General features: G+C 33.8%; 2 protein-coding genes across 2 annotated transcripts; both read left to right on the top strand.

Moving 5' to 3' along the window:
• Positions 1-1,325: 1,325 nt before the first annotated feature.
• Positions 1,326-17,314, top strand: LOC144839813 (uncharacterized). Its single transcript, XM_078695319.1, has 24 exons — positions 1,326-1,347; positions 2,392-2,513; positions 2,922-2,960; positions 3,388-3,420; positions 3,559-3,624; positions 3,734-4,072; positions 4,471-4,809; positions 5,210-5,463; positions 5,770-5,931; positions 6,163-6,273; positions 7,145-7,286; positions 7,679-7,821; positions 8,104-8,273; positions 9,023-9,154; positions 10,056-10,204; positions 10,432-10,607; positions 10,913-11,113; positions 11,487-11,626; positions 11,760-11,978; positions 12,433-12,688; positions 13,126-13,292; positions 13,810-14,005; positions 14,284-14,439; positions 14,805-17,314. Exons 2-24 carry the CDS (start codon positions 2,438-2,440, stop codon positions 15,309-15,311), a joined length of 4,173 nt encoding a protein of 1,390 aa, XP_078551445.1. The 5' UTR covers positions 1,326-1,347; positions 2,392-2,437; the 3' UTR covers positions 15,312-17,314.
• Positions 17,315-19,231: 1,917 nt separating this feature from the next.
• On the top strand, positions 19,232-26,893 carry LOC144840196 (MFS-type transporter SLC18B1-like). Its single transcript, XM_078695920.1, has 11 exons — positions 19,232-19,485; positions 20,721-20,816; positions 22,293-22,366; positions 22,790-22,937; positions 23,051-23,119; positions 23,506-23,596; positions 24,058-24,194; positions 24,635-24,825; positions 25,236-25,406; positions 26,015-26,158; positions 26,260-26,893. Exons 1-11 carry the CDS (start codon positions 19,243-19,245, stop codon positions 26,330-26,332), a joined length of 1,437 nt encoding a protein of 478 aa, XP_078552046.1. The 5' UTR covers positions 19,232-19,242; the 3' UTR covers positions 26,333-26,893.
• Positions 26,894-27,468: the final 575 nt, after the last annotated feature.

The following is a 27,468-nucleotide window of genomic DNA, read 5'->3' as shown; positions in this document are numbered from 1 at the left end:
GAAAGGGGGTGGGGATGTATGCCTGTCACCAAGACCGAAACTGTACTGGGAATGTTTTAAACTACATCTGAAAACAGGCACTGAGGGATTATGAGTTGGTAGTGATGGCTAACATAATTTGTACTGGAAACGTCTTAAACACAATCACCCAGTATCTGGGATGTGTTGGGAGGGAGGAAGAGGGGCGGAAATACTGGCGTAATGAAGTATAACGTGATTGGAATTGTACTAGGAAAAGTTACTACATTTGAACTGTCCATGGGAGGAGTTTGTTTTTGTGGCTGGGATGGTGATAGGAGAAAGAAGGCTGGGGGCCGCAGTATCTAAATTATATATATCAGCCAATATGACCTATTCATTTACACAGTTTACAACGTACTTAAAACATAGGCCTATCATAGCTATGTATACCCCTAACCCTAAAGTTGAATTGACATTTGTCCTGGGAAGAATTTGTTTTTAAAAAAGAGTGTGGGATGTTATTGAAGGGGGGTGGAGGTTGGCGGGTATAGGGACACTGGGGTCTGAGAAGGCTTGAAACTAATTTAGAAAGCCGCCCTGTGGCGGGTATAATTGCCAGTAAGGTATAAATACACTTGTTTTATATTGTGGTCCTGTCTGAGATACAAACATTGAAATACAAGTTTCACTTTTATGAAAAGAAATGAGATCTATAATTTAGATTTAGAATTAATTGTTGCTGAATATTTGATATCAATGTAAGTTGTTCCATACTTTTGCAACTCCAACTTTGAACGATTAGGTAATTCAAGGGTCATAGTAGAGGTATTATATATCTATTATATAGAGAACATTGACAACTTTAGACAGCCTTATATTTAGACAATCCTATGAGAAGTGACTATTTTAGAACATTGTGTTGAAACAACAAAAATTATTTAAATTTATTTTTTAGGGGCGGCCATTTTGAAATCCAAGATGGCCGACAGATTATCGCTATACATAGTTAAGATTGTATAATGTGTAATACCATCAAAACGGACTTGTTCCACATTCATAATTTGTGTTATTGGTGATATTCTGGTTTTAAATATGGTTATTTGAGTATTGGCGGCCATCTTGAATTTGGTCCTTTAAATTTCTTTAGAAAAAATGGCAACATATTTTTTTTCATTCCTTATATTATCAAGATATGAAATAAAGTCAAAGTTTGCTTTTAACAAAAAATATACACGACATTCATATAAACGACATACCAACCTACATTATTTTTAGAAGTTTCCATGTACACAATAATTGGTGGCGCTATACCGCTCGGAAATCATTTTGACGTTATTGACGTCACTGTCGCTTTGGGTGATACCAAACAAGATGGCCGATTTAGTGGTAAGTACGCATTATTTATTATGAATAACTTAAATATTTAATTACCTAGGTGGAAATACGGATTATTTTGCAAGTGGAATTGTTGAGTAATATTAAGGGATTATATTATTACTCACCACGAGTAGATGACGCTAGACCTACTGCATTTTTTCGCACCTAATACTGGGCATAAAACTTCACGACGGTCACTCACCATCATCACCGTCGCGCAGCGGGTGAATGTTTTTAATTTTGTAAACTCGAGAGAGTGTGGTGCGAAAGTGCATTAGGACCGAGGCCTGGCCCTCTAGCTAGGCCAGATTGGACTAATATGCTAGGCCTAGTTAGACCTGGCCTAGGCTAGGCCATCTAATCTTGTATTAGGCCTAGCCTAGCTACTACTAGGCCTACCTAGGGCCTAGGCTAGGCCTAGGCCTAGACAGCCTACTAAAATAGTAATAATAATAACTAGGCCTAGGCTAGTCTAGCCTAGGGCTAGGCTAGTAACTTTACTATCCTACTACTAGGCCTAGGCATAGTAGGGCGTAGGTCTAGACTCTAGCTAGTAGCCTATTATGCCCCTAGATAGATAGGCTACACTACAATCCATGATTTGTAAGTAGCCTATTTTTAGGCCTAGATATTCATTATAGAGAACTTCTTGTCAACCGAGAAATAATGGATTTGCTTTGCGAGTTCAATTCTCTGCTTATGGTTGACTTTTTAATCTTGAGTTAAGGTAAATAGCACACCTGGTGGATATATTCCTGCTGCTGGTTACTGGTATATGCTTGTGTCAGCGTATGAAACTCAACTCAACTGAAAGGAACTAGTTGCACGAAAAAGCTTAATGTCGACTTTCGAAAAACTGACAGGAACAGAACTGAGTGGAACCAGTGAACGAGCACTGGAACTGATTGTAACTAGTCATGGTTGCCAAATATGGGCATGACGCGATTTGTAGTTAGTATAGAAACTACTACTACTAGACTAGACTACTGTCTGTAGCTCTAGGCTGATGCACTTTTTCAAATTACTTAATTTTAATTTTTTTTATATATGTAGGCTGTTATGTAATAGCTGATATTGGAGAGAGACTAATGTAGCAATCATGCCACCAAAGAAAGGCAAAAAGGGGAAGGGAAAGAAGAGAGCAACTACTATTGAAAATGTAGTACAAATAAAAGGTTCATTCATTTGTCCTTTTTCTCCTATAAGCATTATACACATACTAGGCCCTACAGTATTTAATTTATCTTGAAATCGAGTATTTTTCTTCAAGAAAGCACTTATTATTATATGCCTCATGGTTTTAAAACCCACCCATATCAGATAAACCATATTGTAGTAATTTTTAATAGTGTACTAACTGTACACTGTTATTTTATTTATGAAAAATAAACTGATTCCTTATCATATTTGAAGACCAAAATGTAGTGATCCAATATTTTTCTTCAAGAAAAAAGAAAAAGAAAGGTTTAAAACCCACCAATATTAGATAACCCATATTATAGCAATTTTTAATTACTGGTACACTGCTATTTTAATTATGAAAAAATAAACTGATTCCTTATCATATTTTTTTTATTCAATAGAAGACAATTTTCCAGATGGACTTGGAGTGGCTGGTGGAGGTAAACTAGATTTGTACCGTTTTAAGAAATGATAGATGCCTTTTTTTCCTAATGGAAATTTTGCCCTGAAGTTATGTCAATGGGGATTCCTGAATGTCAAAGAAACTAGACCTGCAATTGTTGATGTTTTGTAAAAATAATGCATATATATATATATTATATATAACTTTAAAAACATTTAACCAGGTCATTTTTTGTCTTAATTGTGCGTTATAAGGTTAATTATGATAAAAAGAGAAAAACAATGCACCTTGCGTCAAAAGTTCTCTCGTAGATGTTTCTAGGCCTAGCTTAGTTATGTAGGCCTAGCTGGTAAAGAGTGGTAAACGTATGAACATCGTATGCTAGCTATAGGTCTAGCCTATATTAGGTATAAAAAAAAACGTAAAGTAGGTCTAGTGTCTTTACAAATTTTGTTAATTTACAGATGAAAGTGTTCAACTTGGAGTAGATGATGAAGGTAAATACATGTAATTTTGTTCTTGTTTGAAATAGGTATGAAGACACTAAATTACCTAAATTTATGGCAATTTTCACCAGTCTATGTACTATTCAAGATATTTAAATTCTTATTTTTATTTGTTTCATCAATTTACAGAATTTACACATACAGTTCCTCAAAGGGAAACAGCTGTGATCCAAGATACTAAATATATTAGTAGGGGTAAATACATTTTTAAGTTTAGTTTGAAGCAATCAATGAATAAGACAATCATTATTTTTAGTTTTTTTTTTTTTGTGAAATTAACATGTAATTGTGTCTTGTTTAATAGAGTCTGCAGTCCAGGATTATAAAAGACTATCTCCAGATGCCACACAATTTCCAGCACGTACAATTTCTCAAAAGGAAACATTTTCCGTACGTTCAGAGCCTACCGTGACAGAAGCTGTGATCCAAGACACTGCCATCCAAGAAGATACTACAGACTTAGTTAAAGAAGTTGCCATTGAAAATACTGCTTTTCCTGCAAGAAAGTCACCAACAGGTTCTGATAAGGTTACTACGGAGCAAACCATTATTGAAATGGGTGATGACAAAGCAAAGGTTGTAAAAGATTCAAAGAAGCGTATCCACTTTTCTTCTGGTGGAAATCAACAGGGTGAAGACAATGGTAAGTGATTCTAAACTACTGTCAACACTATCAAACTTTATGTGAAAAACCCTGATGTGCCCATATATAAACAGGATGATGTCATATCACTACCATATATGGGCATATCACTACCATTTGAGCACATCACTTTTTTGTAGAGAGTTAATTTCAATTTAAACCTTATAAACCAGTACACTGCACATCATGTAAGAGTGACAGCCCCTTTTATAAATGCTTTAAGCCTATATATAGAGCCCTGTTGAAATTAACACTTAACGTAAGTCTAAACTACTGTAGCAGAGTAGTATATGTGTAGAAGATTAAATTTTGGTCAGATTTTTAATTCATTTTACTATCTGGGAGTAGTCATAGTGTTTGTTTCCAGATCATTGACAGTATTGCTAATTTTATTTCAGACTTTGCAGAAGCACCAGATGGAATTAACACAGAAGGAATGGACAATGCAGAGGACCCACACATGGAACCAATAGCAGTTGATGGAATGGAGCAGAGGATGGACACACCAGTAAGAACAGAAACACCATCAAGATCTGGAACACCAATGAGAATGGGGACGCCAACAAGGTCTGGGACACCTGTGAGAACAGAAACACCAACAAGGTCTGGAACCCCAATGAGAACCGGGACACCTTTGAGGAAGGGGACACCAGTAGAATATGAAAACAGAGATTTTGATAGTATTGATCCCAAAGACTATGGCTTGGAGTTTGAATCTGATGAAGAGTTTAACTATGGTAAGTTCTTGCAGTCTTCAGAATACATTGTGACACTTGATAACCATGATTACAGTAATTGTGTTTCAGGAGAGTTTGACCACTAAACCTTTTAAGTTGAATGAGACGGTTAACTCTTGACCAGGAATAATGTTTAAATCATCACATTTCAGTGTAGGAGAAATAACATGTGTCTTGCAGCCTAATTCCACTGAATTGTACATAGGTGTGAAAAATGTATACAAAAATGTTGTTTTTCCTAAGATTCCCTTCATGTTGTATATCTGCCATCAACTTTCTGTCCACATTGCTCTCTGATCATGCACACAACACTGATTCTGCTACCTTTCTCTATTTGTCTTAAGTATTCTACTTCTCCTAGATTTCACATATTTAAAAATGACATTATGATTTTTACTAGAACCACCAAACAAGGATCTACCCGACTTAAACCACCTGATGGGCACATTGGATGGAGGAGAATCGGATTTAGAAGCGGAGACAGAACCACTGTCCCTATTTAAACAACCAGAACACAAACCGAATTACAAGCTTATTGAAGATCTGCGTTTGAGGATGGAGGAAGAAGGTATCGATCCTTACATCAAAGAGTTTGAAGACAATGTACATGATGATGTTCTCATGATTGGCAATATTTCTTTAGAAGAAGTTCAGGTACGTTATTTGATTTGTGTGTTTTTTGGATTAATGAAATAGTAAAAAACGCCACTTTCTTATGAATGAATGAAATTTATTGAAAAAATTATTTGTGATTTGGCTCTGGTTGCCTCTTCAATGTCTTAAGCTCTGTCTATACTATCAAACTTTATGTGAAAATGAAAATACCTTTGAATGCTACCACCTGATTTTTTGTGCATAAAAGAGCAGATCTGAGATGCCTCCTCAAATCTCTGCAGATCATCATCTTCACTTGAACTTCTTACAATGATCTTACTTCAATTTTTTTTTTTATGATTGTAGGAGGAAGAGAGACGGCTACGAGATGAACATATTTTATACCAGCAGCAGGAAGCTTCCGTTGCTAAGAAACGTCAGGAGGAGATTTTATTACGAGAAGAGCACGCTAAGAAACATGTCATGACTGTTATGAAAGACCGAAGAAAGGAATTAGCCCGGAGAGAGGTCAGTAGAAAATTGTTATAATATTTATTCAATATAACTACCAATGTCAATACATCTGTCTTTCTATGAGATGTTAGAAATGTTTTTTCATCTACAGATTATTCTTAGAAAGTTGTTTGTAGCTTTTCTAGAGGAGCTTATTGTAATTTAAGTTAGGAAAAAATGTGCACTGCGTACAGAAATTTCTCTTATGCTTGACTGATCTCTCATTCTGCCATTTGTCAACTATAGGAACTTGGGCTTCAGAAAGAAAGACTTCAGCATGACCAGTTACATAAAACCTTCAAGAAGGCAGAGAGCCAACTGCAGAGGTCTCTAGCTATACGTAAAGGAGAAGTCAAGGTATTGTTTTGAAATTGACCTCTTATTTAATACAATTACTATACCGTAGTGATTGCATAATAAAGGTTAAGGGTATACAGTATAACCCTGCATGTAACATTTCCTAGGGTCTCTTCCCTCCCCCCCCCCCCCCCCCCCCAAATAAACCGTTTATTTCAAAATTAAGTTTAAAATAAAATTTTTATATCAACTGCATTTATGCTCCTAAATAACCATTTAAATCAGTGGAAATCATTACACAAAATGCAATGGGCTCTGGCAGTTAATTTAATGTTACTGCAGTGTAGTTGACTGAAGCAACTGTCAATCAAATAACTGTTATTTTGCATTGCACAGCGTTCTAACACCGAATCAATTAGGTGTTTTTAACCAGTTTCTGAAAATTTGTCCTGTTTCTGCTGTCAAGAAATTGGGGTCAATTTATTCACACAATAATAACCGGTTATTTTTTCGCTACAGAAACAGGACCCTAAACACATAGAGGATGTCTTTAAAATAGCCGTCTTTTGTAAACTGTATCTATAGATTATATTATCGTATAATAGAGATTGCCATTTTTAAACATTAAAGGCCAATTTACACAGACGAGCGGTAACGGTAAGCAAAAATCCGTGTGGCTTGTCACACGTAGAATTTGTATCAATCCTTATCCTTACCGTCTTTGTGTAAATGGTCATAAGGAATAAGATATATTCTATATTTTTATTACTGGTTACCACTCGTCTGTGTAAATTGGCCTTTATTATAGTCAAATTGTTTAAAAACATTTTTATGCCCCCACACTTCAAACGATAAGTTAGTTAACAATAATTTGCTTTGTATCAATCAACAAAAAAGGTCATTTTAAATTTTAAAATATTTTGATCACTAGACAATGTATGGTGATCTGATGATATCAGACGGTCAGTATGGCGGGTCAAAGGGTCGCAGATGGAAAGTTGACTGGACAAAGACTCCACAACCAGTGCAGGTTAAACTCAAGTGCCTCCGGGGAGTCAAAGACAAGCTTCCAGGTACGCAGTTGTTTTTATGTGTCCAGACAACGTCTGATTGCGTGTTTAGACAAACACGTTAATATGGTTTATTTTCCAGACGTAACTATAATGTTGCTCTTTACTTTTGATAATAACCATAAATAACAATTAACATTTTTAAATTGTTAATGGAACATAAAGAAACTATTTTAATGTAAATGATTGTAATTTATTTATATTATTTAAAGGTTTTCATAGTGAATAAATACTAGTTTTGTAAGTTTTTCCAAGAAGGAAATTAAACAAAGTTTTGTTTTAAAGTTGTTAAGCTACAACTGTTTCTAGTCGCACCTTTAAATGATGATGATTTTGTTTGTTTTTTTTTTTTCTGTTTTTTTATAATTAGTAAATAATAATTTTCTTGTTTGTAGGTGGTCGATATGTTCTTATGACTTCTATGTACAACAGACTTGGAGGACACGTCCAGCGATGGTCAAACCTACGAGGTCAGGAATGGGGTGGTGCTACACTGCCCCTCCATCATGGCGGACACTTCTCTGATGTAGAAATGACGGTACATTTTAACATTCCTCCTTTTCCTTTATATCATTATATTACTGTAGTGTTTAGGTGAACAATTATACTATATATTTTTTCTTACAATAATAATATTATCTATCAGATATCTTGTGATTTATATTCTCCTAAGTGCAAACCTAATGCTGAGCATTACATTGACTAGTTTGTACACTAAACAAATACAAAGTCTTGTATCTGCATTATATTACATGACATGTCAATTTATTAATGATTTTAAATTCTTCCCCTGTTCTTTTTTTCCTTAACATTTATTTAGATTGATCAAAGTGTATTCACCGTGTGCCCATCAAAACCAGATATCCGTCCAGGAATGGTGTTTATGTTTGAACTGTTTCTCCTAAGGGGATCTCTCCTGCCTGTTGACAAAGTAGTTGCATGGGGTGTCTTTCCTATTTGTGATGCTCAGTTCAACGTTGTGGAAGGAAGGTAAATGTTTTTGTGGCAACCAAATTCTTTTAAATAAAGAACTACGTAGCATAATCTGTAAATCAGCTTGTCGAGGATTGACTGTACTAACTAGCAGTTTTCCAATGGACAGTCACCCTCTGTGGAACCTTATTTGGGTTGCCATAACATCGGCAAGCAGTTCGTGGCTCACTCTCTTCATGGTTCTGTTAGTAGAAGTCTTCTTGGATAAGAACTATAAACAGAAAATAAAATAATAATAAAAAAAAAAAAGAACTATAAACCGTAGGTCCAATGTACACATCTAGCTCATGTGCACTTTAAAAAACATACATACCTCGAATACTTACACCGGTGTACTAGTAAAAGGGTTTGAATCACAGCCACTGATCATAACTGGGCCCTCTGGGTGATCAATCTTTGACTGAAGAGGTGGTTACCCAGTATGAATAAATAACAAATTCAAACAAATTTAAATCTGATTTGTGAATTTATGATGACCTCTCAAAATTTGTATCTGCCAAATGAATAAAGGGGATTCAATAGTGCTCCTGCCTTTGTTGGCAAATAATTGCCCTTCTTATATTGCCAAATGACTAAATGGGAATTAGATGGTACTCTATCTTAAACATTTTAGGGAGTGGGGGTTTAGGTGGGTGATGGGTTTGTCTGTTGACATTTTGAGGTACTACTATTATAATATAGTTGAGTTGTAATCATGTAATATGCAAATTGCATAAACAAATTTAAATATATCACATGGATTTCAGGTACAAAGCTCCAATGTTGCGTGGTGAGATGGACACACAGGTTGAACGTCATGAAACCGTTGAGAAGCTGGTTGCATCAGATCTTGACCATTGGCTATGTAATATCTACTTTGATATTGTCAAGCTACCAAGGTATAAAACATTTCAATCTTCTATAGAATGCAAATTTACATATTTAAAGACACTAGACCTACATTGTTTCGACATAATTTAAGGTCACACACTACATTTTATGTAAAAATAAATATAATAAATACTTTTTTTGTCTTTAAACTCTTAAAGGTGTATTGTCCCCCTGAAAAAATAATTCTTAAAAAAATTTTTGTTCAATATTCCATTTTAATGTAACATAATAGTTATCCACTTTGACCAAAAATTGGATGGAAAAAAAAATGTATTTACCTGAAAAAATGTAATTTAAAGCAACAAATGGTCAAATTGGCTGCCAGCCAATGGATTTTTGGTTGAATTTTAACATTTATTTTTTCATTTTATAAGTGAAAACATGATTTTGTTTTTGTTTTTTTTCTATTGAAGTGATTAACTTTATTAAAACTATAAAATAACATATTCAAAGTCTGATTTAATTAATCTTCATTTTTGTCATGTTTTTGAGGGACAATACATCTTTAAATCATAATTAACCTTAGAACAAACATTTAAAACAAGAAATTACCTAGTTAATGTTTTTAAAGTTTTATATATGCATTATTTTTACAAAACATCAAAAATTGCAGGTTTAGTGTCTTTAAAATAGATGATCTATAAAGTCATATTATACAATGTACATTTAAATGCAAATTATGATTAGCTGCTACAAGAACTATTTATAATTGCAAACAATAAAGGTCGGTTTTTTTAGCGTACTATTGTTCCTTGACATGCTCCATTAACATTAGTAGTAGAGGAGTAGCTTGAGAAACCTTAACCTTGTTGTGGCTGATAATTAAAGTATATGTAAAAAGGTCACTCTGGGAAACCAGGTATTGAGAGGGAGTATCTGATTACACTACTTTGATTTGAACTTACTCAGATATCTAGCAGGGCAGAAAGAGTATGAGATTGAGCTTCAGTTTACATCTGAGATGCTAGCTCACCCTGATCGTGTGAAGACAGCAGAGGAAGCAGTGGATGGCGAGGAACCTATATCAGGATCTGCAGTGGAGATGGCATCAGAAGCAGGTAAGAATGTACATGATTGCTGTACTTCCTTCCATAGATGAATTTATTGCAGCCTTTATTTATTTCATTCACACCATCAACAACAATTACACACAACACACCAATACAGGATGGGAAATTCATGTTTTCTAAACCATGTCACTCATATGAATCTATTTAGGTAGTGGCTCTGTATTGACTGATGTGATTTTTTACTTGATCGTAATTTACATTGCTTAATTAATTAGGTAGTGCAAACTTAAAGGATTCAACCACTGACAGTGTGGAGCTAGCCACAGAGGCTGCTGAAGATTTGCCTAGCACCAGTTCAACAGCTTCACCTAAAGCTAAAAACGAGTTAAGCTCCAGTATTGAGACAATGAGCTTCAAGAACTCCAGTGACTCAATTGACAAGTCTGGAAAGGTATGGACCAATTGTCAATACACCAGTTCATTTTTATTCTTTAAGGTTCTGCAGTAACCAGATATCTTTAGTAATTGTTTTCTCTCGGTCATCTCTTACAATGCCTTTTGGGATGTAGTCCAAAATGTCTGTTTTTCCACAATATCTGGTTTTTCTGATTTCAATTGCAATAGTATTAATGGAATCTTTTGAAGAAAATGTTTTCAGGAAGTCTGGTTTGACTGAGTTTATGGTATACAACTCAGTTGACACTATATGTGTATATATAAAAGTGGAATATGTATTTATTCTCTTTGCTCGTTTAGTTTGATGACGATACCGCAAGTCTTCGGTACCGTGGAATGAAGAGAGATGCCCCTCCCACAACTGTGATAGGCTCCCGAAAGTTAATGGACAAAATGGGCAAGCAATACTCTAGTGACTCTGAATCAGATGATGATGATGTGGTAAAGAAACGAATTGATGGCTTTACACAAGTTAGAGGTGAACCAGGACTGTATTACAAGGTAGGATGTGTACAATATTTTTACCAAAATTTACTATTTTTAATTTATTTGTGATCTTAAGTCAAAAGAAAATTGAATTCTATGTCCCACAAGTTTGCTCCTTAGTTCATGTTTAGAACAAGTCTCCTCATGGATAAAGACTTAATCAATCTTTGAGACGTGTATGGTGTTACCACAGTGCACTGATTAACATAAGCACTGTCGTGGGTGGAGCACCTGATATATGGATGTTAAGTAGTAGTAACTGCTGTAAGTTTAGAAAGATATCAATCTAATCCACTGGACTTGTTGTAAACAACGACGTTTCACAAATATTCATATCCAGTAACTGCTGTAGATTTTGACACCCACACTTTTATTTCCATTAAATTAGAAACACTCGCATCCACCTGCTACAGAGTACATGAACAAACTGTACACAATGCTACCAAAGACTGCCCTCTTGAATCCGGCAAAACGCAAGAAGAAACTGACATACCTGGAACAACTTGAAACTCACTCATTTGGTGTTCAGTAAGAACATTTATTTTGTTTTAATATTTCAACAATAAACCAACTTCTATTTCTTGTATTTGTATTCCTTTTTAGCCTTTCTTTGTTAATAAACAAATTGTAATAGGTTTTAATAAATTTTTTTCATCAACAGACGACCCTTTTCAACAAAAGGTCACATCCACCACAAGAGCCAAGAGAAGGTTCAGTATGTGTTCCGTCAGTTGCTGTCAGAGCTTGGTCTGTCACAGTGGCGGTCCCGAGACTTCTGGGTTCTTCTGCTCATGTTCTGTCTCATATACTTTCTCAGAGTGTACCTGCATTATATCGGGCAGTTTGCGTTCCTGCATATCATTAACATACCTATTAACAGGTTAGTGAAATAAATGATATTATTTTTATAATATCTTGTTTACCAAGTTCTATCATATTTAAAGCCATTCATAGTACCAAGACCACTAATAACATTACCACTATCAAAGCCACATTCAAGACTAAATTAAAAACTATATTCCTGACTTTATTCTTGTATCAAAATCAATACAATGCAATACTAAAACACTTACCATATGATTTTTTTATGGCTGATGTTTGTTTATTTTTTTAAATCTGGCAACCATGATTAATAAGAATAACATCAGTTTTTACACAAGAAAAGATCATCTTAAGATAAGAAAGAAGAAAGGAAAATTAATTTGAATCAAATTGAATGCATATCTGGTTCAGGGCTTTTTGCTTTTCAATCAATTTCAAAGAATCCTAAGTACAAATAGAACGCAATTCAAGGTCTGGAAAAATGTATGATAACATGATGTTTTTTCCACTAGGTTTGACTATGTTGCCTACACCATCTACCTTAACTATCAGAGCAGCCTTCTCTACACGCAGGAAGAGATAGCGGTTGTTCTCATAGGACCTTTCACCAACATCCTAGCATTTGTTTTACTGCTCCTCTTTTGTTGGGGGTTCCAGAAGATTGTAGGCACATTTCCTGGACTGTTTTCTAAGTTTGTGCTAGTCTTTGGAATCCAGGCTGCAATTTTGGATGTCGTTTTTATTGCCATAGTCGATGCTGCTCTTCAGGTAAATTGATTTAACAGATGACTTTAAGATAAGATGAATTGAATAGATGACAGGCCTGACAATTGGTACTTGATAATGATATGGACATTTGCACAACCCCTTTATGGGTCAAACATACAAGACTTTATAAATCTCATCGAAGACGTTAAAATTATGGGAGAAAAAACCTCTGCCTGATAGGTGTAATAAATTACAATTCCTTATACACGTAATAGGTGTTTGTGACAATGGAAACTGCAATTCAATGACCAATTTATTTAGCTTCTAACTGAACTAATGTTTTATAGTGTTTGATTAATTTGCAGACATAGTGTTGCCCTGAAAAAATAATAGACCATTTTAATCTCACTTAATAACACTTAAAACAACAAATTGGACTATTCAAAGATTAATTTCATGTTTTGGTGGACAATACATTTTTAATGCTTTTTTTTCAGCGTTACAACTATATTGGTGGTGACGAACCTGTAGCAGATATGGCAAAGCTCTACTGGCATTTTGACCGAACACAGGGCAGTGGTACGATGGGGATAATAATTACAGTCATCCTTTACTTATTTGTTATCTTCTTGGCCTGTGTAATCTTTTACATGTACTTTTTGAGGTAAGCATCTTGCGAGTCCTTTATTCTAGGGTTCAGTTATCCTAGGGTTAATTTCTTGCAACATTATCATGTCTCTACTCAAAAGTGTATGGTGATAATAATTTGTAACCATAGCCAAATTATCGACACAGGTTCAAGTCTTTCCTCAAATAAACAGTAGTTTTGGTGGTAGAACAAGTCTTCTTGTATTAGGACTTAAAATCTGAGGTTGAGTGTACACCTTGTACAGCTTGTGTGCACTTTAAAGAACCAAAAACTCCAATCTTTTAGGGTAAAGGATCCATCTCAGCCCCTATTGCTGTGGAGAGATGAGTGGGCTGAATTGGACAACACCTACAATAACTTACTTCTCTCCAAAGGTTTCCTTTGTGTCGATCTTTTGCCTGTCGAAAAGTTCAACCTAGATGTACACATGTTTTCACCCACATTAATATTCAATCAGTTAATTTTGTATTTTGAAAGTTATTTATGTTCCTGTGGATGATTTTATTTTCGTTTTTAATATACATGTTCACAGACTCCATAATAATGGCCGCATGTTGGATGTGTACCATCGCCTCCATGCTAACAACGATGACTTCTTTGTGCCCTATGACCTCGAATTGAGTAACCAGGAATTGGCGTACATTTGCAAGAAGGCTGAGCAGTGGCGGGGTGAAGAGGGAGAAAGACGCAAGATTGCTGTCTATGACTATATATGGGAGGAGGAACAAGTTAGTATTGTTTATTGCGCATTAGTATACAACATTTGTCACTTAGTGGGGAACACAAATGCATTACTTTTTGTAGAATAAATGATTGAACAACATTATTTATTTGCTCCAATTTCAATTATCAAACAAAAACTTTTTTTAACCTACTTTGATCTGTTATTATTTGGATTGGAAGATGCACAAACTATGTGTAAAAGTATATGTTTAGTGCACTCGCCAAATACAGCATAATTTGTATGTTTTGAAATATTAAAATATTTCTACCCCTGAAATTTCAGACTGAGGAGAATATGTGGGGGGAGAGGGAGAACGAAACCAACCGGAAACCATTCAAGGAAATCACCACACATATCTCTATCCATTCACTGCATCTGGATGGTTTGAGGGAGCTGTTTCGACACTTCTTGCGTCTGCCAGATGGCGCTATTGTTGAGGTAAGAAAATATGTCTAACCTATTGATCATTCATCTATTAAACTTAACTATATTAAACTCTTTACAATATAAAATACACTATATAAATAAATTTAAAGGAACTAATATCGGAAGACTCTTTTAATAAATTATATAAATGTGCGCAAAATAACTAAAAGAATGGCGGAAGTACTCCAATTTTACTTTCGGTACTTGTCAGTCCCCTCTTAAAGCATACTGCTAGTTGGGTAGCATGATTGTCATGAGAAGCACCAGTAGTTTCTGTTTACCACTGCTGAAACTTTAAGGGCGACCTCCCACTCTACAACTCTAGCTTAGAAAAGAATGACCCTTGACTTGTACTAATTTCTGTTGGTTATTTTTAGGTTTTTGGTGAAATGGGAGTGGTTGGCATGGACAAAGATATGAAGACTGCCCTCATGAGGGGAACACAGGGTATAACCCAACTGATGGGATCAACAACCAGTCTCAAAATGCCAACAAGACCAAAGACAGTTGGCGGACTCGGTTCACAAGACCTTGCGAATTTACCACCCATGACAGCTACAGGCCAACGACCTACAAGTGGTAGAAATCCTCTGGAGAAAACGCGCCCTCTGAGTGGTGTACGTCCCAAGAGTGGCACTCGTCCAATGAGCTCTACACGACCATTAAGTGCAACACGTCCATTAAGTGCAACACGCCCATTAAGTGCAACACGCCCACTAAGTGCAACACGCCCATTAAGTGCAACACGCCCCATGACAGGTTCTCGACCAACCAGCGGCAATCGACCTAAAAGTGGCAATCGTCCAACTAGTGCTAGCCAGCCAGCTGGATCAGTTGATAGACCAGCATCTGCTAAACCTGAAGAAATCACATCTGCTGTATAAGAAAACGATTACTTTGCAGAGCAATTACATTCAGAATGTATAATTGTGTAATTAATCATTTTTAGACAGTTTAAATTATTGGTTTTAAATTTTTTTTCAAATAATAATGAAACATACACTGATGGTATAAAGATAAAGAAAAACCCTAAAAAGTAATAATCATTTATATGCAGATATTGAACCCATTTCTCATGTGTTATGTATTCTATTCCTTATTTTTTGGTAGATACCAGTAACCATCAGAATGGTAAATTCCAGTTATTTTAAAATATTTCTTCATTTCTTAGTTTTATGTAGTGTTCTTTACTACAAATTTCATTTTCTTTAAAAAATACATATGTAGTATATTAAGCGGAGGCAATATTGATATTGTTTATTTTTAGGATTAAATAGATAGTTAAAAACACTAAGATTAAGTACTTATATTTTATTATATTGACAAGAACCTTCAGGTTTACTATACGGTTTTTAAAAAGATATTTTTGAGATACATTTTTACTGTGATTTTAATTGGTAGTAAAATGGTTTGTGAAACAAACTTCATCAATATTTGAAAGTAGCTTAAAATGTTTGCTGTATAATTAGTGTTTTGATAGAACAGCACTAAAAAAAGTTTTAGCAATATTTTAAGTACTTTTAAAGCACGCTTGACACAATTTGCAAAATAAAAATAATAATTTTCTGATATTAGGTAAAGCATAAAAGCATAGTTTTATCCAATGTAAAAATTTAGGATAATAAGTGAAAACAAAATTGTTTATTTTTAATATTATATCATTTATGAAAATGACTAATCATGTTTACATTGTTTTAAATTTAAAATTTCAATAATTAATGAAAAATTTAGAGTTTGATAATGTGCGGTGACTTTATTTTGCTCAAATTGTAAATAATTAGCAGGTTTCTTGATGTGAAATAATTTATTCGTTTTTATTTCTTGTAAAGACAACATTTTGTCTATTTTTTGTTTGGGTGTCAATAAAGGGTGGATGGAAAGATAGGTATTTATTTAATATGTGAGGGTCCCTAATGATCAGCTTTGGCTGGATGGACCACCCTCGTAAAATATTGTTGAAATAAATAAATAAACTCCTCACCGGCCCAACCATTCATTATATACATGAGACCCAATATGTAATATTAATTTCAGTGTCACCTTGATCATTTTTTTAAAAAGCATTCCTAAATATAATATAATTTACTTTAAAATGTTATTTTTTATTAATATTAATTTAACTTAAAACCTTGAAAAAAACATTCCATAACTTTGTACTTTCATTCATTATTTTTCTATATATACATTAGGATGATTAGTGATTGAACGCCAGATGAGTTCTTATAATAATTACTTTTCCTCCGTCCATATGATATGTACTGGTATTACAATATGTTGAGACATTTAATTAATTTAACACTAGTTGAATTGGTTAACCAGTTTTTAACATAATATCTTTGTCACTGCTTATAAATGTTAGCTTGTATCTTTAGTTTTGTCATCAATAAATTACATTTCCGTCCATGTGCTTATAAATGTACTGTTATTACAGTATGTTGAGACATAATTTAATATTATCAAAATAATATAATAACAATAATATATTTTTATGTAATATCAATGCTTATACATTTTAGTCACAGTCATATTTTTATACTTATAGCATTAGCATACATTAATAATAATATATAGAATTGTATAATGTCCACTTCAAACATGGAAGGAACAGTGAAAAAAAATGATTAATGATATTTTGTTAACAGAATAGTTTTAAAATTGATCTGAAGAAGGTGAAATATTCCAAAGATAAGATGCCTAGACCAACAGTTCAATTAATAATTAATAAGTCAAATATGAGATAAAAAATGTTATTCCGTCCATTTATTTAATAATTGAATAATTTAATTATTGTTGTATTATGTCTAAATATTTTAAGATAACTTCACAATTACGTTTTCTCTACTACTCTCTGTTTACACTAGAATTAAATTCTCATTTGAGCTAAAAATGTTCTGTTACTATTTATTGTTTAATTGATAGATATAATATCTTTGAGAAGATTCCACCGTGTAAAGCTGGTTTCCTTTTTTTTTTTCTGAAAATGGTATTCTGCAAGTAAGAAAATATTGAGGACAAAATTAAATAATTAATATTTTAGAGCATGCCCTCAACTTTGAACAGTCTGTTCAGATATAATCCAATGGTATCTGTCATTAGTAGTGGTATCATTCACCTAGTGTGTCATTAATGTGCTTTATAGAGCATGGTTGCTTTATACTAATGATATAAGGTAAGTTTGTTATCAACTGTTAGTTTACTGTTTAGCTATTATTATTGTAGTTAAAAATGTGTTAGGCTTACATTTAAGACCTTCTACTGACCTACTACTGTATATTGGAAAGGAAATGAATTTCCAATAGGCAGAGGGGAATACCATCTGTGAGGACTTTATTTATGATTATAAAATAAGCCTATGCCTACGATATCCCAGTTTAATATACGTATTTGTTTGTGGATGTTGGGTTTTTATAATAGGTATCCTACTCGAAATTCTATTTTACATACAAGCACACGTAGTTGATTCATCGGGTTTGTAATTTACAAACTTTTGATGGTTACCTTTACACAAAAATTAACTTTGCAGATAACTAAAAAAAATACCAAACACCAACTGATCAATCAATAATAATACGATTTCTTAAGCTACTAAATCCAGAGCAAAATCCACATAAATGCATTCCGTTTGACAGAAATGTATGGTGCACTAGTACATAACTCACAGGTGTTCTCAGTTATGTTTGCATGTAACTAGACTTTTAAAAAATGGAATGTTTCTCTAGTAAAGTGGTATGTGTCGGAAAATCCTAAAATTAAACTGCTGTTTTAATCAAATTTGGTACCATGTCCAATTTTACGATTTGTATCATCATTAAACAGTAAGACCCGTATTCAGAAAGGGGACTATCTTTAGTCCTGGACTAACTATGGTTTAAGGTTGTCACACTTGTAAACTACCTTACCCCAGGCCGCCATTTTTTCGAGGTATTCTTTAGATAGTCCAGGACTAACTTTTTTAATCCTGGCCCTTGGGTGGACTACCTTTTGCCGATTTTAGTACAGGCTTAGTCCAGGTTTAGTATAGGACTAAAGATAGTCCCCTTTCATGAATACCGTTTTATGATATTTTTGGTCTGGCTGTAATTTGGTTGCCTCACGTTATGAGCATGCACATTTGTCCTGTTGTTACTTAATAAATGATACTATCTTTTCTGTTTTACATTATCTCTAACACTCTTCTTCTTGTATTTTATTCACCCTATAGATTTTATAAGTGTAGTTTGTCACTGATTAACTTTTTACGTACTGCATTTCCAGGACTTTGTTGTGAAATCTCATAAATTAATATGACTCAGTCATATTATGTCAGTGCTATTTTTCTTCTAATTTATATTCATTTTATTTTTATCTGTGTGTTTTAATTCCATAAGGACAAGGATGCCGATCCGTGTTAAGTGTTGGTTCGATGACCATTTATGCAGCAAAAACAGTTGCTGCGTAAAATACACACATTCTATGGAATTATCATTGAAAAGTTAGGGGATCTTCTGTGCCCCAATATCTTCGCCAGTGGATAATATGCATATTCAAATTACTGGCTGGTGTACAAATATTGAAATATTAAAACCAGCAAAACTAAAACAGAACGAGTATAAACATTAATGCTTAACAAGTGAACTCATTAAAATTAGTTTAACTGCTTGAATTATTAAACATTATTATTTATTTATATCTAGGGCTTATAATAACTACAATCAATATAGGCCTATTTGTGTATTTTAAATTCTTAAATTAGATCTTGAATTAGGCCATGCCTAACCAAATTGTACATGAATAAAATCTGATATTCTTTTCTCTTCAGAACAAATTAAAGTCAAAATGCTGAACTTCGAAAACGATGAAAGCACCGAAGAAGAACTATTACTTCTTGAAAACAGAAATTACAAATCGTGTTCCGAAGTGAATGACAATGTGATCAAAGAGAATGGCGTTCTTATTAAAGAAGAAAAAACAAATTCTGTGTACACACGAGAACAGAAAATTTTATTCATATGCATTGCTCTTTCAAATTTGTTTCAGTACATCTCATGGTCTGTTCTTGCACCGTTCTTTCCAACCGAGGTACTTGTTGTCTTCCTTCTCTACTTTGTAATTGTGTAATAGTAAAAATAATAATACTCGTTCCTAATGCACAAAGCTTATAAGCGCTTCACATTATTAGGCCTACCAGATATTTTTATTTTTTTAAATCAAAGATGAATGGAAACATACTCCCATGATGCAGCTAGTAAACTATAATATACATTTACGTAAGGGCAAATTTGGGTAAATCGCGCCTTTGCTCGCGTACCAGCTAGTCAGCGCAACTATGTTTTGACCTATACCAGGTACCATGTGTAGGCCTACACACACGAAGGTAAAGTGTGTTTTACCCAAGGATACGAGACGAGTATCGGCAATGGTCTAAAATATTTTTGGAGAGAACTCAAAGAACTACTATAGTTTTGTTCTTGCATCAGTACTTCCTTCTGTGTAATAAGAAATGTTGTAGATCAATATTATAATTACGTTTATTATAGGCCTACCCTCCGCTCTATATATTCTCTGTGCTTTTGTGGGGATATGGTGATAGTTTTGGTCATTGTGTCCATAAACAGGTTGATTCTATAGCAGTTTGCCTGAACAGCACTACCTTCACTTGTTGGGGTTGGGACATTTTAACATGTTTGTTGGAGTCTTAGCAAAATTTGACCTAATAAAAAATCTTCAACTTGTTAGTCTCTATAGTTCACTATGTCGGTCGGTCGGTCGGTCTGTCGGTCTGTCGGTCTGTCTGTCGGACCGGTAACACTATGCGTTTTATCGCTTTTCTGTACTTTTTGAACTGTTTTGATGTACAGAAAAGTTTTAAAGTACATTACTTTTTGAAAGTTCATTTTTTTCTGAGAGCACGCGACTTATGGCTGTTGGCCTTGTTAAAATGTATCCTTGATTTTTCAGAATTGTTCATTTTCTTTTCATGTTTTAAAATTGCTTTAATCATTTACGGCAAAAATATTTTGTTTTAATTCATATTTTATTTTATCGATACTACTTATTATAATTTTACATTTGTATTGTCATGATGTCATTTGAATTATACATATCCTTATATTGTAAAAACATAAAATAATATATATATTATTCAAATTATGATTTGACAAAAGGCCAAATAAAAAGATTTCGCTTGAATTGTTTTTCTCTTATTTTAGTCACTTGGGAGATTTAGTGTTCTTAAAAAACTCCAATACAGAGAGTTGCAACATGTGTATGCCAATGTATTTGATATTCATATTTTAAAATCGTTTTCTGTCTAGGCAGCTAGGTTGGATGCCTCACCCACTCAAGTTGGATTGATTTTCGGCATTTATTCCTTAGTACAGTGTTTGTCTTCACCTGTATTTGGAAAATATGTAAGTAATCTAATTTTATTATATTTATTAAAAGACGCTTGCTATATAAAACTTCAAAATAAATGTAAGCCTAAATGATCAAAAAGATCAACATTTCGAAACCATCAAGGAACCATTCATTCATGTAGGCATATTTCCTATTATTTCGGATAGTACATTCACATAACAAAACAGAAAACATTCTTCCACAATCACAACTTAAAAACAAACGCTGACTAAGGTAGGATTGTGGAAGTACATTGCATATTAAACCATTCCAACTTTCATTAATTCTGTTTTTCAGTCGCGTGCAAACGCGACTCTATCGGTTGGTCGGTTTGTTTGTCGGTCGGTCGGTCTGTCGGTCGGTAAACACTTACTCAAATTTTCGCATGCGTCTGCAGCCGGCCATGTATTGTATATGTCCTTGTTAAAACTTTGAATGGCGTTCCTCCAATGTTTATAAGGCCATATACATGGCTACAGTCGCGTGCTAAAATGTGAGTTAGTGTTTACCGACCGACAAACCGACCGACATAGTGAGCTGTAGAGTCGCGTTTGCATGCGACTAAAAAAAGGGAATGTTATTCGGTGACAAACATCATGCTTGCGCTATTGTAACTAGGTAGCTTCAGTTTTGTAGCCTGTTATTAAAGAATACTTTATTTTTTTTTAAATAATTAACTCATTTTTCTTGAAATACGGTATGGTTCCATGGTAATGTAAAGTAATAATGTGGTAATTATGATAATATAATAACCATCTGTCTACCAGCTTGATAAAAAATAAAATAATGCTGTATAAAACGGTAATACAATTATTTTGCAATTATATCAATACACAATATTTGTGTGTATGTTTATTTTTATCATAATTTTTAAAATTAATAAACACGCAGTATGTATAAATAAAGGTTATTATAAATTAATAATTAATACTAGCCATCTGTGTACCGGCTTCATAGAAATTGATTTTTGCAAGATATAACTATTAAAATCCTAACATGTTAACCCACACATATAATACTTACGCACATAAAAGTAAATAAAACAAGGCCATATACATGGCTGCAGTCGTGTGCTCAAGTGAGTGTTTACAGACCGACCGACATAGTGAGCTGTAGAGTCGCGTTGCACGCGACTGAAACAGTATGAAAACATTTCCATTCTTTTTTGATGTTTAAAAAAAAAATATGCGTTAAAGATATTTCTGTGATTTTTTAAGTATAGTACTTCCTTTGTTTGTTTGCTAGCACGATAGCCCCTACAATCATTCGGAATTGTTCGGTGTAAATAGGTACGGTATATATAAAGAACATGCCTATTGAAATTCAAGAAAATCGGTTCATTAATAATTTCAAAAATAAAAAAAAAGAAAAATGTGTATTCTTTTAACTGGGGCCGAAATATAACATGCGCCCTCTGTGGCAATATTTTGCCAAGTACTTCACTCAGTTTCTGAGTGGTTTAATTTATTTTTATTTAAATTATTTGTTAGCTTCCAGTGATTGGTGCTCGGTTTATGTACATTGCTGGTTACTTCTTGACTGCAGGGTGTAACATTGTATTTGGGTAAATGTGTATTTATTATGCAACGATGTTTTTAAGATAATAAAATACTAAATGTTTGACAGTTGACAGAAAGTTAACAAAAAGTAGTTCTCATTTTACTTGTCAAAAAAGGGCACCCACGCACAATCTGACTGAAATGGACATGAAACAGAATCTGAGCTTTATTATTTATTTATAGTAGACCTTCCTAAAATTAATCATGACATAAGATGAGTGGTGGCAGCAAGGTTGCACCTTAGTGAAGGTTGGTGTGGAAGTCCCTAAACGCATTTTCATAGTGCTTAATACATTATGCAGTGACTAGAACCAAGTTGCATGTTTTCAATTCCCGAAATTAAACAAATTATGGCAACATGCTGTACATCAAACTAAGGCATCAACAGAATCCGTTTTATTCAATTTGTATCTATAAAATGTATTTAGATTTTTAGATGAACTTGATCCTGGTCTTGAATTTGTGATATTCTGTGCAGTTACAAGGTCTTTGGAAGCGTTAGGTACTGCTGCCGTCATGACGGCTGGAATGTCACTCATTGCTAATAAGTTTCCAGATGCAATTGGTCAAGTAATGGTAAGCAAAAAAAAAAATAAACTAAAATGCTTGGATACAAAATTGTGAGGAGGTATATCAGAGAATTAATATTTCTATATGTATGTATTATTACCATATATTTCTTTTTCCAGGGGACTGTGGAAGTCTTTGTTGGAGTTGGATTGATGATAGGTCCATTTATAGGTGGCGTCCTTTATGAGGTAAGTTCTGTATTTACAGAAATATTTAAAGTAATGTGTTCATACCAAAGTAATGTTATGTTACTGTAATACATTATACAACTCTCCACAAACATAACATAGTACAAAACCAACTCCAAATAACGAGAGGCAAACTATACTATGTTATTTACACAGACTCAGTGCATCTATTGGTTTCCACAAACATAAGGCTGTCGAAAAAACCTGGTGTTTAGATGTTTTGTCAGAGACCTACTGTTTTCTTTGTAACCGTTTCCTTTAATAAATGAATGTTTAGCTTTACTATCATAGATGTACATAGTGTTTCCAATGTTTCATTCCCAACGTGTTGAAAAGAATCAGGCTACGCCACACTCTACATTAATAACAATGTATTTTTCTTATAGATAGGAGGGTACACTTTACCGTTTGCTGTTTTAGGTGGAGTAATGCTTCTGCATTCTTTTCTACTACTATTTATTTTACCATTGGATGATGGTATGTTTATGTAATCTTAATGTTGTGTTTTCTAAGTTTGTTTTTAGTAATTTTGCAGTGTCAGCAAATTTATGTTGTATTATTCTGATAGTTCTAATCAATCAAAGCTGTCAAAACATGCTAATCTAAAGCTCTGTGTACACTATCAAACTAGTTTGACAAAAAAAGTGTGATGTGCACAAATATAAGATATGCCATCATCAAGTCAATATTATGGGTACATCACATTTTTTTGTTACATAACTGTAAAGTTTGCTGGTGTAGACAGAGCTTTATTGCTTTATTATAGGACATTATTGGGATGTTTTCTGTGAGATAAATTTTTTTTATATCTGATCTGAGAAAAACAAATATTTCAGAAGCTAAAAATAGGACTGGCTTATGAAGAATGCTTAAACAATAGCAATTAGGATATGTTTATCAATTTGCTAAATGTGTTAAAATATCATTTCTAACTTCAGAAAATATACGCACAAAAAGTGGCTCATATCTTTGGCTTTTAAGTATACCTGGGACTTGGGTTGCTACCTCTGCATCATTTATTGGAGCAGCCTCAGTGACATTTTTAGATCCTACTTTATCACCTGAGTTAGAAAAGGTAAGTAAAGTATTTTTGAAAATTATGAAAGTTAAAGACGGCAAAAAGATTTTTGTTTGTTTTTGTTTGTTTGTTTTGGATTGTTTGGTGAGAAAAGGTATGGGAAGGGTTTATTTATTAAATTAGTAATCTATTCTTGCAGCTAAATTGAGGAGTGGGATGGTTGAGTTGGCCGGGTGGATCTTGGATACGCTTATAAAGTCAATGCATCTCATGTTATCAAGATAACCTATTCTACCTTACTTATTTGAATTGTCTTTGCTAACTCGAGTATAATGCCCATATGCAAATACGCCCACATCAATTTTCATGACATGTGGTCATGTGGATGTAGGCCTAGACCACTAATTTTGATTCTTCTAACTCAGAGAGGTAATGTGTTTATCCTCGAGTCACTACTCTTTACTTTATCTCCCCATCTTTTAAAATCTTCCTTATAGTTTAATTTAACACCGATTCAAGTTGGTCTTGTGTTCTTGTTGATGGGTGTATCATATGGTATTACGGCTCCTATATTCGGATGGCTAGCTGACAAATATAACATTTCACGATTACTCATAATTTTTGGATGTTTTCTAGCCTGTGTCGGTTATCTCACAATTGGACCATGGCTTCCTTTACATATTCCTCAGTAAGATTTTATTCATATATGTTTATTTTATAAATTATTATGGTAGTTTGTATATTGTAAAATAAAAAATAAAGTAGTTAATATAATCGTACCGCCAATTTCACCAATTGAGTTTGTACAGTATTGCTTAGTATAGGCTTATGCATAAAATGTAGATTACACACACGCTGTATATGAATGTTTCAGTCCAAATTTTGTAAGAGAATTATACCCCATGGTGGGCTTATATCGGAGACATTTACATTTAGCTACCCTATAATTTGTGTTTTTTCAACTGCTAACACTTTTACTATTTATGATGCACAGGGGTTCTTGACTTGTTTTATACAGGCTAATGATTCCCAGTAAACCTAGAATTAAAATTGTTATGATCCTATTTAATACAATCATTGTTGATTATATATGTACAGCTCAGTAGCCACTATGTGCATTGGCATAATAGTACTAAACGTAGCTTTTGGGTCTGCTATAACACCAACATACCAGGATTACCTAGGTACTGTGACATTTAATGGTATGCCAGACAACATGTCAACATATGGAGTAGTCTCTGGAATGTTCATGTGCGCATATTCATTAGGGTAAGTGGATTGACTTGTCCAAAGGTGGTGGAAAATGAATGCAGGTTGGTGTATACTGTTTCTAAAATGTGTGCCATTATCAAAGACAATTTTTAAATTCATCACAGATATCTGTATGTCTATATGAGTTATTGATTCTAGTTGTTTTATTCAGTTTTGTATCAACTTGAAGTTAATAAAAATACTATTTGTCTAAGTCCTACCTACACCGAGGTGCAGTGTCGTGAGAGCAGTTTAACACGTCTCAGAGAAACAGCCAGCAGCTCGATGCGTGAATCTGACTAACATTGTATTCATAACAATGTGGCCTACTGTATGTTGATATTGTAAAATAATGTCAAATCGTGTAGGCTAATTTGGACTTTGAATTAAGGAGTTGGAACTAAGATTTAGAAAATCTGATGAGCATCACAACCATTGTTGTGTTGGTCGATACAGTTCAGCAGTGGTTCCTTATTTGAATAAACTGTTGAAAGCAGAAAACGATGTCCATTTCTTTTGCTTGCCAGAAGCGAAATTCTTCTGGCTTTAGTGCCCAGTTGTACAACCCTAACCAAAGCCTACACACTTGAGTTCAGAAATTAATTTTGATAGTATTTGTTCTTTAGGTCATTTACTGGACCATTTCTTGGAGGCTTATTAGTTGAAAATCTTAATTTTGGAACGGCATCTTCATTTTTGGGGTTTCTAAACTTCATTTTTGCTGTTGTAATTTTGATTTTCTCTTTATTCGAATACAGATGTGGAAAAGGGTAAGTAAATATATTTCATTTCAAATATTGTTCCAATCCTATTGCATAACAATTGGGATTTTGTTTTTACTTAACTAATTAATTAATTTGTCTTTTGTTAGGAGAAGAAAAATGATATGTACCTCAAGATTTAATCATAGGACAGATGAAGGTCAAGGTCTTCTGGTTGATTGAATTAAAATAAAGAAATAACATAATTGTTCTCATTGACTTAACACCAACTATCGCAGACGAAGCAGGAATTGAACTAAGTGATAGTTCTGCTACTAGTTTCTAGTTACTCGTTAACTCTTTAAAATCTCGTCATAATGGGTTACTCGACAGTTGTTAACTTTCTGAAATCTCCTCTTATGGTCCTTTACATGATGATAAAACAGATAAAACCAGGAATAGAACCAGTTATGACATTTCTAAAGTTATATTGTGTTAATCGTTTTTAACTTTCGGAAATCTTGTCATTATATTCCTTTGTCGAAATTCCACCACGAAAATATCCCTGATCTTCTGGAAATTGTACCTTTAATCTTCCTCAGTGATAATATAATTTGTTACATAGCCCATAACTGAACATAAAAGGTTAAGATATATTTTTTTATATTAGAGAAAAATGTTGTAGTCATTTTAATTTTGATGATCAAGGTGCGCTGAATAATAATACGGTCTATTTTATAAATAATTATATTATATAAGTTTTATTTATTAAATAAAATATTGGTGTAAACCTTGTTTTCAAGAAGCAGATTCCGTTAAAAAAATGGCAAATTGCGTTGATCTATAAGGTTTTCTGTTATTTCTGTAGGTCACTATGTCGGTCCGTCGGTCGGTCGGTAAACACTAACTCAAATTTGCGCACGCAACTGACTGACTGACTGTATATGGCCTTGTTACGTTTTTCGTTGATTTTTACGACGATGTGCGCCTCTACAACGGTCGTGTGAATATAAATGCGGAAAAGATTAAGTAAAGATCGATATGCATTTTTATTTTACGAAATTTCAACACATTTAAACAGATCCTGCAAGTCATCTTAACATTTTTAGCTAGAAATCTGAAATGCACTTACAAGCAAACAGTCAACTAGTAAAACCAAATCGAATTAATATAAAGAAATTGAACTATTTGCTCCATGGCGTTTGCTATTCTCATTGCTACTTATGTCGAATCAATTCGTTTTTTGTAACTGCGTAAAGGGCCTTTCACACCTGTTCCGGCACGGTTCCGGTCCGGCGAATCGAACATCAATGTTTCGTTTTCACGACGCTCCACGCGGCTATGCGCCAATCGATATGCGCGTAGCCGCGTAAAAACGA

The sequence above is a fragment of the Antedon bifida genome, chromosome 4 (assembly GCF_963402885.1).
Source record: "Antedon bifida chromosome 4, ecAntBifi1.1, whole genome shotgun sequence".
Lineage (NCBI taxonomy): Eukaryota > Metazoa > Echinodermata > Crinoidea > Comatulida > Antedonidae > Antedon > Antedon bifida.
The sequence above is the reverse complement of the archived record's forward strand: the minus strand, read 5'-3'. Positions and strand labels throughout refer to the sequence as shown.

What these genes read in the sequence shown, in the direction of transcription:
- LOC144840196 (XM_078695920.1), top strand. Translation starts at nt 19,243, where the DNA reads ATGCTGAACTTCGAAAACGATGAAAGCACCGAAGAAGAACTATTACTT. An exon ending in CACCGTTCTTTCCAACCGAG is followed by an intron (nt 19,486 to 20,720) that starts GTACTTGTTGTC and finishes TTTTCTGTCTAG; the next exon opens with GCAGCTAGGTTGGATGCCTC. An exon ending in ATGCAATTGGTCAAGTAATG is followed by an intron (nt 22,938 to 23,050) that starts GTAAGCAAAAAA and finishes TTCTTTTTCCAG; the next exon opens with GGGACTGTGGAAGTCTTTGT.
- LOC144839813 (XM_078695319.1), top strand. Translation starts at nt 2,438, where the DNA reads ATGCCACCAAAGAAAGGCAAAAAGGGGAAGGGAAAGAAGAGAGCAACT. An exon ending in CAATTGACAAGTCTGGAAAG is followed by an intron (nt 10,608 to 10,912) that starts GTATGGACCAAT and finishes TTGCTCGTTTAG; the next exon opens with TTTGATGACGATACCGCAAG. An exon ending in AACCAGGACTGTATTACAAG is followed by an intron (nt 11,114 to 11,486) that starts GTAGGATGTGTA and finishes CCATTAAATTAG; the next exon opens with AAACACTCGCATCCACCTGC.